This window comes from Dipodomys merriami, unplaced genomic scaffold (genome assembly GCF_024711535.1).
Source record: "Dipodomys merriami isolate MVZ:Mamm:240054 unplaced genomic scaffold, mDipMer1.0.p SCAF_28, whole genome shotgun sequence".
Classification (NCBI taxonomy): Eukaryota; Metazoa; Chordata; class Mammalia; order Rodentia; family Heteromyidae; genus Dipodomys; species Dipodomys merriami.
The window spans coordinates 12,211,345-12,224,534 of NW_027204270.1; the positions used below are offsets into that span (position 1 = coordinate 12,211,345).

At 43.1% G+C, this 13,190-nt stretch overlaps 1 protein-coding gene across 2 annotated transcripts in view; it reads right to left on the minus strand.

The window, feature by feature from the left end:
* Positions 1-13,190, minus strand: part of Dhdds (dehydrodolichyl diphosphate synthase subunit) — a 34,001-nt gene that overhangs the window by 7,094 nt on the left and 13,717 nt on the right. For both annotated transcript variants that reach the window (XM_070037559.1, XM_070037558.1), the window contains exons 7-8: positions 6,699-6,813; positions 3,458-3,565 (exon numbers count right to left, since the gene is read on the minus strand). In XM_070037559.1, coding sequence (XP_069893660.1) covers positions 3,458-3,565; positions 6,699-6,813 — 223 coding nt within the window. The remainder of the gene's footprint in view (positions 1-3,457; positions 3,566-6,698; positions 6,814-13,190) is intronic.

Here is a 13,190-nt window from a genome sequence, read left to right on the forward strand (position 1 = left end):
CTTGACCTCAACTGTCTAACCTCACTATCCTTTTCCTTCCCTCCATTACCTTCTAGCACATCATTCCATATATTTGTTTTATTAGACTCAGGAATTACATTACACATTTGTTTACTTGTCTATCCCCTCCACTAAGAATATAAAAACTCCACAAAGGCACATACCGTGTCTGACCAGCTAACTGCTAACTCTCCTGTGCCCAACATCTCCCTGGATTTCAGAGGGACAGTTACGGCAAGGAGGAAACCTGTAGTAACTCCTGTGACAACCATGTGCAACGCATCTAGGAAACCTAAAATTACTATAAAAGGTTAAGTGAGAGGCCCAGACACAAGAATGTCCACATGCAAAGGCTCCTTTAGGCTTCACGCAGAGCTAATTTGCTCTCATTTAATACATGATTTTAACATGCTTGATTAACTGTTTTTTTTTTTTTTTTGCCTATAACAGCTAATTTAAAACAGTAAACAGGAAGGGAAGAAACAGAGGTATGCTGTCAAAATTAGCCACTGACATGGTAGAAAAAGGGAAGATAGACACACACACCAAAACAAAAAACAAAAAACAAGAAGGACCATCTAGCTTTAGAATAAACAGTCCCACTCTTCAAGGTCATTATAATCATCATTATGAAGTGATTAATCATCATCATTACTAACAAATGCTGGTATATAAGGTCAATAAATCACATATAAGCCTCACTTCAAGTTTTCCAATCAAAAAGGGGGGGGGGAACAGTCTTAGTTCTTTTTTTAATTGTTCATTGTGGGGTTTGAACTTATGTCCTGGGCACTGTCCCAGAGTTTTCTGCTCAAGGCTAGTGCTCTACCACTTTGAGCCATAGCACCACTTTCATTTAGCTGGTTAATTGGAAATAAGAGTCTCATAGACCTTCCTGCCCCGGCTGACTTCAAACCACAATCTTCAGATTTCAGTCTCCTGAGGAGCTAGGATTATAGGTGTGAATCTCCAGTGCCCATCCATCTTAGTTCTTAAGAAATAGTTTTGAAGCCAGGCGCTGGGGGCTCAGGCCTGTAATCCAAGGTACTCAGGAGGTTGAGATCTGAGGATAGCGGTTCAAAGCCAGCCCTGGCAGGAAAGTCGATGAGACTCTTATCTCCAATAAACCACAGGTGGCGCTGTGGCTCAAGCGGTAGAGCGCTCACCTTGAGCTGAAGAGCGCAGGGACAGCACCCAAACCCAGAGTTCAAGCCCCATGACCGACCAAAAAAAAAAAAAAAATAGTTTTGGTTATGTGGGAAAAATCTGGTATTCATTCCTCATTGACAGTGGATAATTGAAGCGTTACTGTTTTCTGTTCATTTGTTCTAAATGTACTCTCTAATATGTTAATATTGCGAGACTTAACAATCAAATCCTTTGACATGATTGATAAGATTGACTTATGCTAGGGGTTCTGACTTGGAACTCACAAAACAATTTCAGGGACAACATGTACCTACTGAAAGTATTCTATATAAGTGAGTGACAAGGGGCTGGGAAGGTGGCTCAGTGGTATAGCGCTTGCCTTGCATGCCTGAGGCCCTGGGTTCGATTCCTCAGCACCACATAAGCAAAAAGAAAAAAGCCGGAAGTGGCGCTGTGGCTCAAGTGGTAGAGTGCTAGCCTTGAGCTGAAGAGCTGGGGGACAGCACCCAGGCCCAGAGTTCAAGCCCCACGGCCGACCAAAAAAAAAAACAAAAACAAAACCACAGGGTGGTGCTGGTGGCTCATGCCTGTGATCCTAGCTACTTAAAAGGCTGAGATCTAAGGATCATGGTTTAAAGCCATGAGGTAGTTACCACCAATTAACCATTGAAAAAATCTGAAAGTAGAGTTGTAGCTCAAGTGATAAAGTGCCAGTATGGAAAAAAAAAAAGCCAAGGGGGGCAGTAGCCAGGCCCTGAATTCAAGCCACAGTACCAGCACACACATGAACATGTACACACATGCACACACACATACACACACAAAGAAGCAACACTAAGTATAATTTTAAAACTTAAGCTCTTAGTTCTGGGGCTGTGGGTCAGTTAGTTGGTCTCTTTGCTCCTGTTTTGATATCTGAAAAATGAGGACACCAAACCTGCTGGGTTGTTAGAAGGCTTAAATAAAGAAGTATGTGTGAAATCTCAGTATGTTAGCTAGCCTCAAACATATCACTATTATTGTTAAGAGTGCTAATCAGAGGGAAAACCTGTGAGACAATGAGGGAAGGTGACATTCCCCAAAAAGAAATGTACTCCTTACCTGATTTAAATTATTGTAACCCCTCTGTAGATCACCTTTATAATAACAGTAAAAAATTTAAAAAGAATAAAGAATGCTAATCAGATGAGGGTAACTGGCTCCTAAGGACTTAAAAAATATGGTGGTCAAAATTCAAAGTTGTTGAATAATGTGGTTTTATGCAGTATTATTATATTCTTTTTTTTTGGGGGGGGGGCTCCGGTTGTGGTGCCTAAACTCTGGGCCTGGGCGCTGTCCCTCAACTCTTTAGCAGCTCAAGGCTAGTGCTCTACTACTTGAGCCACAGCGCCACTTCCCGCTTTTTTCTTTTTGCTTATGTGGTGCTGAGGAATCGAACCCAGGGCCTCAGGCATGCAAGGCAAGTGCTCTACCACTGAGCGGCCTTCCCAGCCCCAAGTATTATTATATTCTTAACATTTCTAGAAGAAGCTTGGATTTTTGCATACTTACACTTACTTTTATTTTTCCCCATCACATTTACACTGGTCTTGACTTGAAATCTTTCAGCCTCAGTTTCCTAAGCAGCTGAGATTACAGGTGGGTAGCACCATGCCAGGCTATAATCTTTTAGTAGGCTATTATCTTCTGGGACTAATGGACAATCCTTCTAAAAAACCATTTTCCCAGGTTCTTAAGACATTGAACCTGCCGGGTGCCTGTGGCTCACGCCTGTAATCCTAGCTACTCAAGAAGCTGAGATCTGAGAAACACAGTTCAAAGCCAGCCTGGGCAGGAACATCCATGAGACTCTTATCTCCAATTAATCACCAGAAAACTGGAAGTAGTACTGGGGCTCAAGTGGCAGAGCACTGCAGTGAGCTGAAGAGCAGAGGGACAGTGCCCAGGGCCCAGAGTTAAAGTCCCACGACATACCAAAAGAAAAAAAAAAAAAGACTTTGACCTTTACTCCTATCTCTCATTGGTTATAAGTCCCTAAATTTTTTTCTTCTATTTATTCATTTACATAAAAGAGGTACTAGGATTTGCCTGAATTAGTACTTGGGAACATTAAAGAAAGTACTGCATGTAAAACATTTGCAGCGTATGCTCATTCACAGTAAATGCTCATTGAGTGGTAGCAACATCATTGTCATCACCATCACCATGCCTGTCATGAAGTGTCTAATATATATAGCAAGGTGGCCAATCAATGCTAACCTTTTCTTCTAATGTATCTAGTCAGGCCAGTAACCCCCCCCCCCCATACCTGAAGTGTGTTATGGTTCATCTGGAACTGAAAGATAGCTTCACAGAGATTCCAAAATGTGTATTCTGGCCACAGAATGGGTTGGAACACTAGGCAGGAGTGGGAGGTCTATGACAGAAAGAGAAGGAAGAGTATGTTTAGTCACATGTTGCTGAGCCACTTTGCTGGCCAGTCCTCCCATGGAGGAGCAGGCTGAGCTGGAAGAAGCCCAGAAATGATATTGCCCAGGCATCCAGAGCTGCAGTTGCTTCCGACACCAGCTCTGATTCCTTCATGGGCAGTGGGAGGGGTTGAGGGGTAGGGGTGTCTGAAGCAGCCAGATCACCTGCCTGTTGCAAAGCAAAACTAGACTAGATCACTTCCACTAGGATTTTTCCCAGAGCCAATTTTCAGACTATGAAATAATATCTGGACTCTGTTATTGACACTTGGCTCTTGGAGGTCATCTGAGACACTGTCTGGTAAAAGTCTGCAGTAAACCAATGGTAGCTGCCATTGTTACTTTTCAGTAGCAGCAGAATGGCAATGCAGCTAAGTGCGTGAACTCTACAGCCCAAATGCCTAGTTCTGTATTCTGCCTCTTCTAGCACCATTTAATCTTCCTCAAGTGTAAAGCTGGGTAATAGGAGTATCTGGTTTTCAAAGTTTCATTATGAAGATTGAATGTAAATCATGTAGAGCACAGAGCAGGATAAACTTGAGTAAAAATCAAATGAGCTGTCCCCTAGCACCAACACACTCTTATAGCTACTGCTTGATTCCTTCAGGGGTGAAGAATTCAATGCTTTCTAGGGAAAAATTTCAGTTGTCAGCTAACTTGTTATGCTAAGCCAATATTATCTTCATTCTACCAAGGTTGTAACTATTTTCAACAAGTTTACTTCTTCGAAATGATACTTTTTTGTTGTTGTTGTTGTTTTGTTGTTGTTAAAGGAATAAATAAGCAATCAGATCTTTCCAGTACAGTAGTTTTTTTTTTTTCTATTTTATAGTACTAGAAATTGAATTCAGGACCTCATGCTGTACTTTTTTTTTCTTTTGCTGGTACTAGGGCTTGAACTAAGGACCTGGGCACTGTTCCTGAGATTCTTTGTGCTCAAGGCTAGTGCTCTACCAGAGCCACAGCACCACTTCTGGCTTTTTCTGAATAGTTTATTGGAGATAAGAGTCTCAAAGACTTTTCTGCCCTAGCTGGCTTCAGGCTTCAATGATTTTTTTTTTTTTTTTTTTTTTTTTTTGGTCGGTCGTGGGGCTTGAACTCTGGGCCTGGGCGTTGTCCCTTAGCTCTTCAGCTCAAGGCGAGCGCTCTACCACTTGAGCTACAGCGCCACTTCCGGTTTTCTGGTGGTTTTATTGGAGATAGGAGTCTCACGGTCTCTCCTGCCCGGGCTGGCTTTGAACCGTGATCCTCAGATCTCAGCCTCCTGAGTAGCTAGGATTACAGGCGTGAGCCACCAGCGCCCGGCTGATTTTTTTTTTTGTTGTTGTTGTTGGTTATGGGGCTTGAACTCTGTTTTGTTTTTGTTTTTTTGTCGGTCATGGGGCCTGAACTCTAGGCCTGAGCACTGTCCCTCAGCTCTTCAGCTCAAGGCTAGCGCCCTACCACTTGAGCCAAAGCGCCACTTCCTGCTTTTTCTGCTTATGTGGTGCTGAGGAATCGAACCCAGGGCCTCATGCATGCAAGGCAAGCACTCTACCACTGCGCTACCTTCCTATCCCTGAAATAATACTTTTTTTTTTTTTTTGCCAGTCATGGGGCTAGAACTCTGGGCCTGAGCACTGGCCCTCAGCTCTTCGGCTCAAGGCTAGTGCTCTACCACTTGAGCCATAGTACCACTTCTAGCTTTTTCTGCTTACGTGGTGCTTATGAGGAATCGAACCCAGGGCCTCATGCATGCAAGGCAAGCAGTCTACCACTGAGCCACCTTCCCATCCCCAAAATAATACTCTTTTTGAAATATCTGAAAACTAGCTCAAGTTGCCTGTAATCTATTCCCAAAGTTAAAATGCTTTGTCACTAGCAAGACACTAAGTTTCAAGACAATAGGGATCATTTCTGACTTTATTACTGCCATATTTGAAGCACAAATAAGGAACTCAATTTTTTTTTCCTCTCAGAAATAAAAACTCATCTTTTCCAGAGCATTGTTCCTTGGTCCTTTTAAGACATGAGGGTCCTTGCTACCTATCCTCTAGTTGATCAGTGTGGTTTATTTGTTCATTTGCCTGTTTAAGGTCTTGTGCATTCTAAGCAGACACTTATTTTTGTCCCTGAACTTCTTTTACTCAAAGCTAGCATTCTACCACTTGAGCCACAGTGTAATTTCTGGCTTTTTTTGTGTTGAGGAATTGAATCAGGGCTTCGTGCATGCTAGGCAAGCGCTCTACCACTAAGCCACATTTCCAGCCTAAGCAGATGCTCTTAACACTGTTATATTTCCAGCCCAGTACTAGCCCCTTAAATTTCAGTGCCCAAAGTAAACTTGAGCAGCAGAATAGTAGGTCATAGAACCATGAGAAACATATCATGCTTCCGTTAGTATAATCAAAGACCAAAAGCATCTTCAGTAACTAATAATTTTAATTCATTTTTTATTGTGAGAATACTATACATTTAATTCATTTTTAAGATTATGGTCCAATAAAATTTCTGGAGTTTATCAAGTGAGCTGCTTCTAAGCTGAGTTCCCATGCAATTTATCTTTGAGAAAAACCTTCCCCCAGCTATATGCTATTCAGGGGCCAAGTATTCAGGGGAGGAAAGAGTTAAGCAACAACAACTTAAAATTAGATATGATTACTTTGTAGGGACTGCCTAGATGGAAGAACTGAGAAAAGTGTCACGGCAAACCCCTAAGAGTTTGCATGTAGTTTAGATCCTTCATGGACCATGCTTACATAGAGGCTGACATGTTACTAAGACATCAAGGCCACGTACCTTGAAAAATGGCACAAGTTTTCACTATTATTGGAAAGCTTGCTTTTTGGATGCCTTGCACTTTGGAAAGCAGGAATCACAGAAGTTTGCAAAGCCAGGGTCAGATGCAGAAGGAAAAACAAATGTCACCAGGCACAGCCTGGAAATGCTTCTCCACATTTCAGCCTCCTTACTTCCATGTTTTCTGACCCTACTGTGGCTAGGAATAGGCAGGAACTGTCTCATCTGGTCTATGAGTGCTGTCCTGCCCAGTGCCCAGTATTCATCCCAACACATTCCCAACAGTACCTGGAAAGCACCTACCTGCCAGAGCAAGAAGTCACTCAGTCGAACCTCTCCAGAAGTCCGTATCAAGATGTCAGGGTGAGGAGAGTGGTTGGTGTAGAGACATTTATCAAGCAGAGACTCAGAGACATCACTAAGGTGAAGGGGAGACAAAAAAAAAAAAAAAAAAGCACACATCTTTTTGAAGTATTTCTTGGTGAGCATGCATAAGGTTTCCGATTTCTTCAGGGACTACCATTAAATATACTCAGCAGTACTACCTTCTATAGAAAAGGTCCTTAATAAGAATTTGCTAAATTCATAAATGATCTGCTTTCCTAATTCCTACCCTCTTCTCATTCCTCCTCCCACCCTTGTCCCCCACACCTCTCTCTCTTTTTTTTGTGTGTGTGTGGTGTTGGTGATTGAACCCAGGGCTTCATGCACACTAAGCAAGTGCTTTACCATTGATCTATATCCCATGCCCCACAAATGATTTTAAATCTTCATAATTATATAAGATATATCTATTCTCATTTTTTAGATAAGAAAACTGAGGCTTAGAGAAACATCTTGCTTTTTTTTTTTTTTGATCAGTTGTGGGGCTTGAACTCTGTACTTGGGCGCTGTCCCTCAGCTCTTCAGCTCAAGGTGAGCGCTCTACCCCTTGAGCCTTAGCACAGCTTCCAGTTTTCTAGTGGTTTATTGGAGATAACAATCTTACAACCTTTCCTGCTTGCACTGGCTTTGAACTGAGATCTTCAGGTCTCAGTCTACTGAGTATCTAGGATTACAGGCGTGAGCCACTGACACCTGGCATGTCTTACTTTTTTTTTGTCAGTTGTGGGGCTTGAACTCTGGGCCTGGGTGCTGTCCCTCAGTTCTTCAGCCCAAGGCTAGCACTCTACCACTTGAGCCACAGTACCACTTCTGGTTTTCTGGGTAGTCTGTTGGAGATAAGAGTCTCTCCGTCTTTCCTGCCTAGGCTGGCTTTAAACCGTGGTCCTCAGATCTCAGCCTCCTGAGTGGCTAGGATTACAGGCGTGAGCCACCAGTGCCCAGCCTGTCTTGCTTTTTAAAATGCATATGCCTGCTGGGCATATGCACTATACTTATACACTGTACACATATGAGCATATATGTATAAAAGACAGTCTAAAAAAATCACACATTATTCTTTTTTTTTTTTTTTTTTGTCAATTGGGCTTGAACTCTGGGCTTGGGCACTGTCCCTGCGCTCTTCAGCTCAAGGTGAGCGCTCAACTGCTTGAGCCACAGTGCCACTGCTGGTTTTCTAGTGGTTTATTGGAGATAAGAGTATCACAGACTTTCCTACCTGGGCTGGCTTTGAACTGCGATCCTCAGCTCTCAGCCTCCTGAGTAGCTATGATTACAAGCGTGAGCCACCACCACCTGGCCAAATGTGTCATTGCATTTTTTTTTTTTTGGGGTCAGTTGTGGGGCTTGAACTCTGAGCCTGGGTGCTGTCCCTCAGCTCTTCAGCTCAAGGCGAGTGCTCTACCACTTGAGCTACAGCGTCACTTCTGGTTTTCTGGTGGTTTATTGGAGATAAGAGTCTCCTGGTCTCTCCTGCCCGGGCTGGCTTTGAACTGCAATCCTCAGATCTCAGCTTCCTGAGTAGCTAGGATTACAGGCGTGAGCCACCGGCGCCCGGCTGCATTTTTTTTTTTTTTTTAATCGGTAGTAGAGCTTGAACTCTGGGCTTGGGCGCTATCCCTGCACTCTTCAGCTCAAGGCAAGCACTCTACCACAGCGCCACTTCCTTCACACATTATTCTAGCAAGAGTGGTGGATGAAATGAACTCTAGGAAATTAACAAGAGATTTTTTTTTTCTTTTTTTGCTGTTTTAGTTTTCTTTCCTTTTGTTCTGTTTGTTTATTTTTAGGTCTTTGGGAGTGTAAGGGAAGGCACAGAAATGGAGGGACAAAGGATGAACAAATGCAGCAATGGTACTCCCTGGAAAGTATGTTGAAAATGAACTATGCAACTTATGGGTGGGCCTGGGAGGAAAAAACTGGGAGAGCAAGGGAAGAGATAACATTGTCCAGAAATAAATGTACTCTTTACCTGATTTATATAATTCTGTAAATCATCTTTATAATAACAATTAAACAGTTAAAAAAGCTGGGCACCAGTGGCTCACACCTATAATCCTAGCTACTCAGGAGGCTGAGATCTGAGGATTGCAGTTCAAAACCAGCCCGGGCAGGAAAGTTCATGAGACTCATATCTCCAATAAACCACCAGAAAACCAGAAGTGGCGCTGTGGCTCAAGTGGTAGAGTGCTAGCCTTGAGCTGAAGAGCTGAGGGACAGCACCCAGGCCCAGAATTCAAGCCCCATGACTGACAAAAAAAAGAAAAAAGAAAAACAGGGCTAGAACTCAGAGTGCTAACCCAGCAAGTACAAGGTCTGAGTTCAACCGCAGTATCAGAAAAAAAAACCAGGGCCTGGAAAGGTGGCTCAGTGGTAGAGCGCTTGCCTTGCATGCATGAGGCCCTGGCTTTGATACCCCAGTACCACATAAGCAAAAAGAAAGCCAGAAGTGGCGCTGTGGCTCAAGTGGTAGAGTGCTAGCCTTGAGCTGAAGAGCTGAGGGACAGTGCTCAGGCCCAGAGTTCAGGCCCCACGACTAGACCCCCCCAAAAAACAAAAAACAAAATCGAACCCCCTCAAAAAACCAACAACAACAAGCCCCCCCACCAAAAAAACCCCCCAACAACCCAGTATTAACCTTATAGGGACTAGGACTAAATGCATGCAGAGATCTGAGCATGACAGGGCACATCTATACTCAGTACTTAGCAGACTAAGTCCAGAGGATTGAAAAGTAGAGGCCAGCTTGGGGCTACAGGAATCATAAAAAGAAAAAAAAACGTATCCAGAGCACTTAGTAAGTGCCTAAATGTTAGTAAATGCTAAATGTTAGCATTTACTTTTGTTCCTCTTATTTTATAAAGAAAACAGAGCCCTATAGGAGGTCATGACCTGTTCAAAGTAATTCACTGAAAGAGAGTTTATTAACTGTTCTTCAGGCTCAACTTTATTTCTTCTGTACTATGAGAATCACAAAATAATCTCCTAAATACATACCAGGAGCTGGATGGCAGGAATAAGAATATAGAAATCAAACTATTAGGTAGAGCCTAATTGCAAAAACTCATTGACTTTCTAATACAAATGAGAATTTGCCTAAATTTGAATAATAGGCCCAGATGAGCCCAGCCAGAGCTGCAAAGCAAGTGTCAGGAGCTTAGTGGGTTGACACATTAGCCTCCTAACCCTGTTGATCCCAGCAGCCTACACTCCACTGGCATGAGAATCCCAGAGAGGCAAGTTAGGCAGGCAGAGAACTTGGGCAGGAAAAAATATGCAGAGCACTAGGCAGAAAGAAAGGTAAGGTCACTGAGTACTGTAATATAGTTTGAAGGGAAAGCAAGATCAGAGTGTGAATTGTAGACAAGCAGGAAGATCACATACATAGTGAGGCTGGACTCACTGTAGTAAGCTCAAGACCGGCCTATCTCAAAAAGCAAAATCCAATAGAAACAAGGTAGGTTCTTTCCTTCTTATCTTTCCTATTCTAATGAAACAATTTACCTTGTGGTACTAAAGACTGAACCATGGGTTTTCCCATGCTCTAGGATTGCAATATAATCCTAACCCTAATTCCCCCTACTCTCTAGCCCCAGGGGTACTGAAGCTGGAACTCAGGGTCTGGGTTTGCTAGGAAGCTCTCTCCAACTTGAACATCCTCAGACATACTTTTTTTGTGTGTTAATACTTAGATTTGAACTTGACCTGGGTGCTGAGCCTGAGCTTGTACTCAGGGCTAGCACTCTGCCATTTGAGCCATAGCTCTACTCCTGGATTTTTGATGGTTAACTGGAGATAAGCGTCTCAGTACTGGGCTGGGAAGGTGGCTCAGTGGTAGAGTGCTTGCCTTGCATGCATGAGGCCCTGGGTTCGATTCCTCAGCACCACATATGCAAAAAGAAAAAAGCCGGAAGTGGCGCTGTGGCTCAAGTGGTAGAGTGCTAGCCTTGAGCTAAAGAGCTGAGGGACAGCACCCAGGCCCAGAGTTCAGGCCCCACGACCGGACCCCCCCTCCCAAAAAAAAAAAAAGTGTCTCAGTACTTTGTGGTTCAGTCTGGCTTGAACCACCATCCTCAGATCTGAACTTCTTGAGTAGTTGGGATCATAGGCGTGAGCCATAGATGTTAAGCTTAATTCTTTTTGTTTTTCGGTCATGGAGCTTGAACTCTGGGCCTGGGTGCTGTCCCTCAGCTCCTCAGCTCAAAGCTAGCGCTCTCCCACCTGAGCTATAGCACCACTTCTGGTTTTCTGGTAGTTTATTGGAGATAAGAGTTTCACGGACTTTCTTGCCCCGGCTGGCTTTGAACCGCAATCCTCAGATCTCAGCCTCCTGAGTAGCAAGGATTACAGGTGTGAGCCACCGGCACCCAGCTTAAGCTTAATTCTTAATTTAATTTCCAGTCAATCAAATTATACCTGAGGAAGGAATCAGAAAAATTCATCAGTCCCAAGATCTCATATAATAGAGATAGAGGGCAAAAAAAATTCTTGCATCAGACAGCTTAAGCTTTGAGTACTGACTAGCTGAGTGACTGACCTTAGGTGAGTTATTTCAGTGTTTTCAGTTTTCTCATCTGTAAACTGTACAAGAGACGTGAATGTTTCATACATAAGATGATAACTTATAAAACATAGAACACATTGCCTGAACTGTATTTTGTTATTCCGCTTTACTATTTTTATTATTATACTAATATTATAACCAAAGGTTACACTAATAACATGGAAAAGACCAAATAGACAAATGGCTTGGAAAGTCCTTAAAAACTCTAAAAAGTAGGACATTACTGTTACTAATGATTCACAGTTTTCTTTTTTGGAGGTGTGTTTTTTTTATTTGTTTTTTTGCCAGTTATGGGGCCTGAACTCAGGGCCTGGGTGCTGTCCCTCAGCTCTTCAGCTGAAGGCTAGCACTCTACCACTTGAGCCACAGCGCCACTTCCAGCTTTTTCTGCTTATGTGGTACTGAGGAATCGAACCCAGGGCCTCATGCATGCAAGGCAAGCACTCTACCACTGAGCCAACTTCCCAGCCCGGAGTTGTGTTTTATGAGTGCTGGTCAGAGTCTTGATGCTGTCTTTGAGCTTCTTTTGCTCAAGGCTAGCTAGTATTCTACCACTTGAGCCACAGCATCACTTCCAGCTTTTTATTGAGTAGTTAATTAGGGTTAAGAGTCTCATGGACTAGCTGGGCACTGGTGGCTCACGCCTGTAATCCTAGCTACTTAGGAACCTGGGATCTAAGGACGGTGGTTCAAAACCATCCCAGGCAGGAGTCTATCAAACTCTTTTTTTTTTTTTTTGATCAGTCATGGGGCTTGAATTCTGGGCCTGGGTGCTATCCCTCAGCTCTTCAGCTCAAGGCTAGCGCTCTAACCACTTGAGCCACAGTGCCACTTCCGCTACCAAACTCTTTATTTCCAATTAACCACCCAAAAAATGGAAGTGGAGCTGTGGCTCAGAGTGGTAGAATGCTAGCCTTGAGCAAAAATTCAGGGATAGCTAGGCACTGGTGGCTCATGTCTATAATGCTAATTACTCAGGAGGCTGAGATCTGAGGATCTCAATTCAAAGCCAGCCTGGGCAGGAAAGTCCATGAAACTCTTATCTCCAAGTAATCACCAGAAAACTGACGTGGTGCTGTGGCTCAAGTGGTAGAATGCTCAACTTGAACTGAAGAACTCAGGGACAGCACCCAGGCACAGAGTTTAAGCCCTATGATTATAAAAAATTAATCAAATTTTAAAAAATAATAAATTAATTTAAAAAAATTCAGGGACAGCACCTAGGCTCTTAGTTCAAGTCCCACAAATGGCCAAAAAAAAAAACAAAAAAAACCCCAAAAACAAAAACAAAAACAAAAAAACCCAAAATAAGTCTCATTCATGGACTTTCTTGCTCAAGCTGGCTTTGAACTTCAATCCTCAGATCTCAGCCTGAGTAACTAGTATTACAGATGTGAGCCACCAGTGCCCTATTTGGAAAATTTTGTGTGAAAGTATAATGTGAGAAACCTAAAAGTCTCCACAGAGGGGCTGAGAAGGAAGCTCAGTGGTAGAGTGATTGCCTTGCATGCATGAGACCTTGGGTTCGATTCCTCAGCACCACATAAGCAGAAAAACCTGGAAGTGGCACTATGGCTCAAGTGGAAGAGCACTAGCCTTGAGCTGAAGAGCTGAGGGACAGCACCCAGGCCCAGAGTTCAGGCCCCAGGACTGACCAAAAGAAAAATTAAAAAGACTCCACAGGGTATATTCCTGAAAAATCATTCTTGCAAAAGATAAGGAGGGTGTAATTTCTCATTGATGATATGGCCTTGACTCATGCTCTGCTGTTCTTAGGAGTTTCTTGGTGTATCATAAAACTCAGAGAAAACCTGAAGCAGCTATAATAAACTGAATCTGAGCTCTATGTT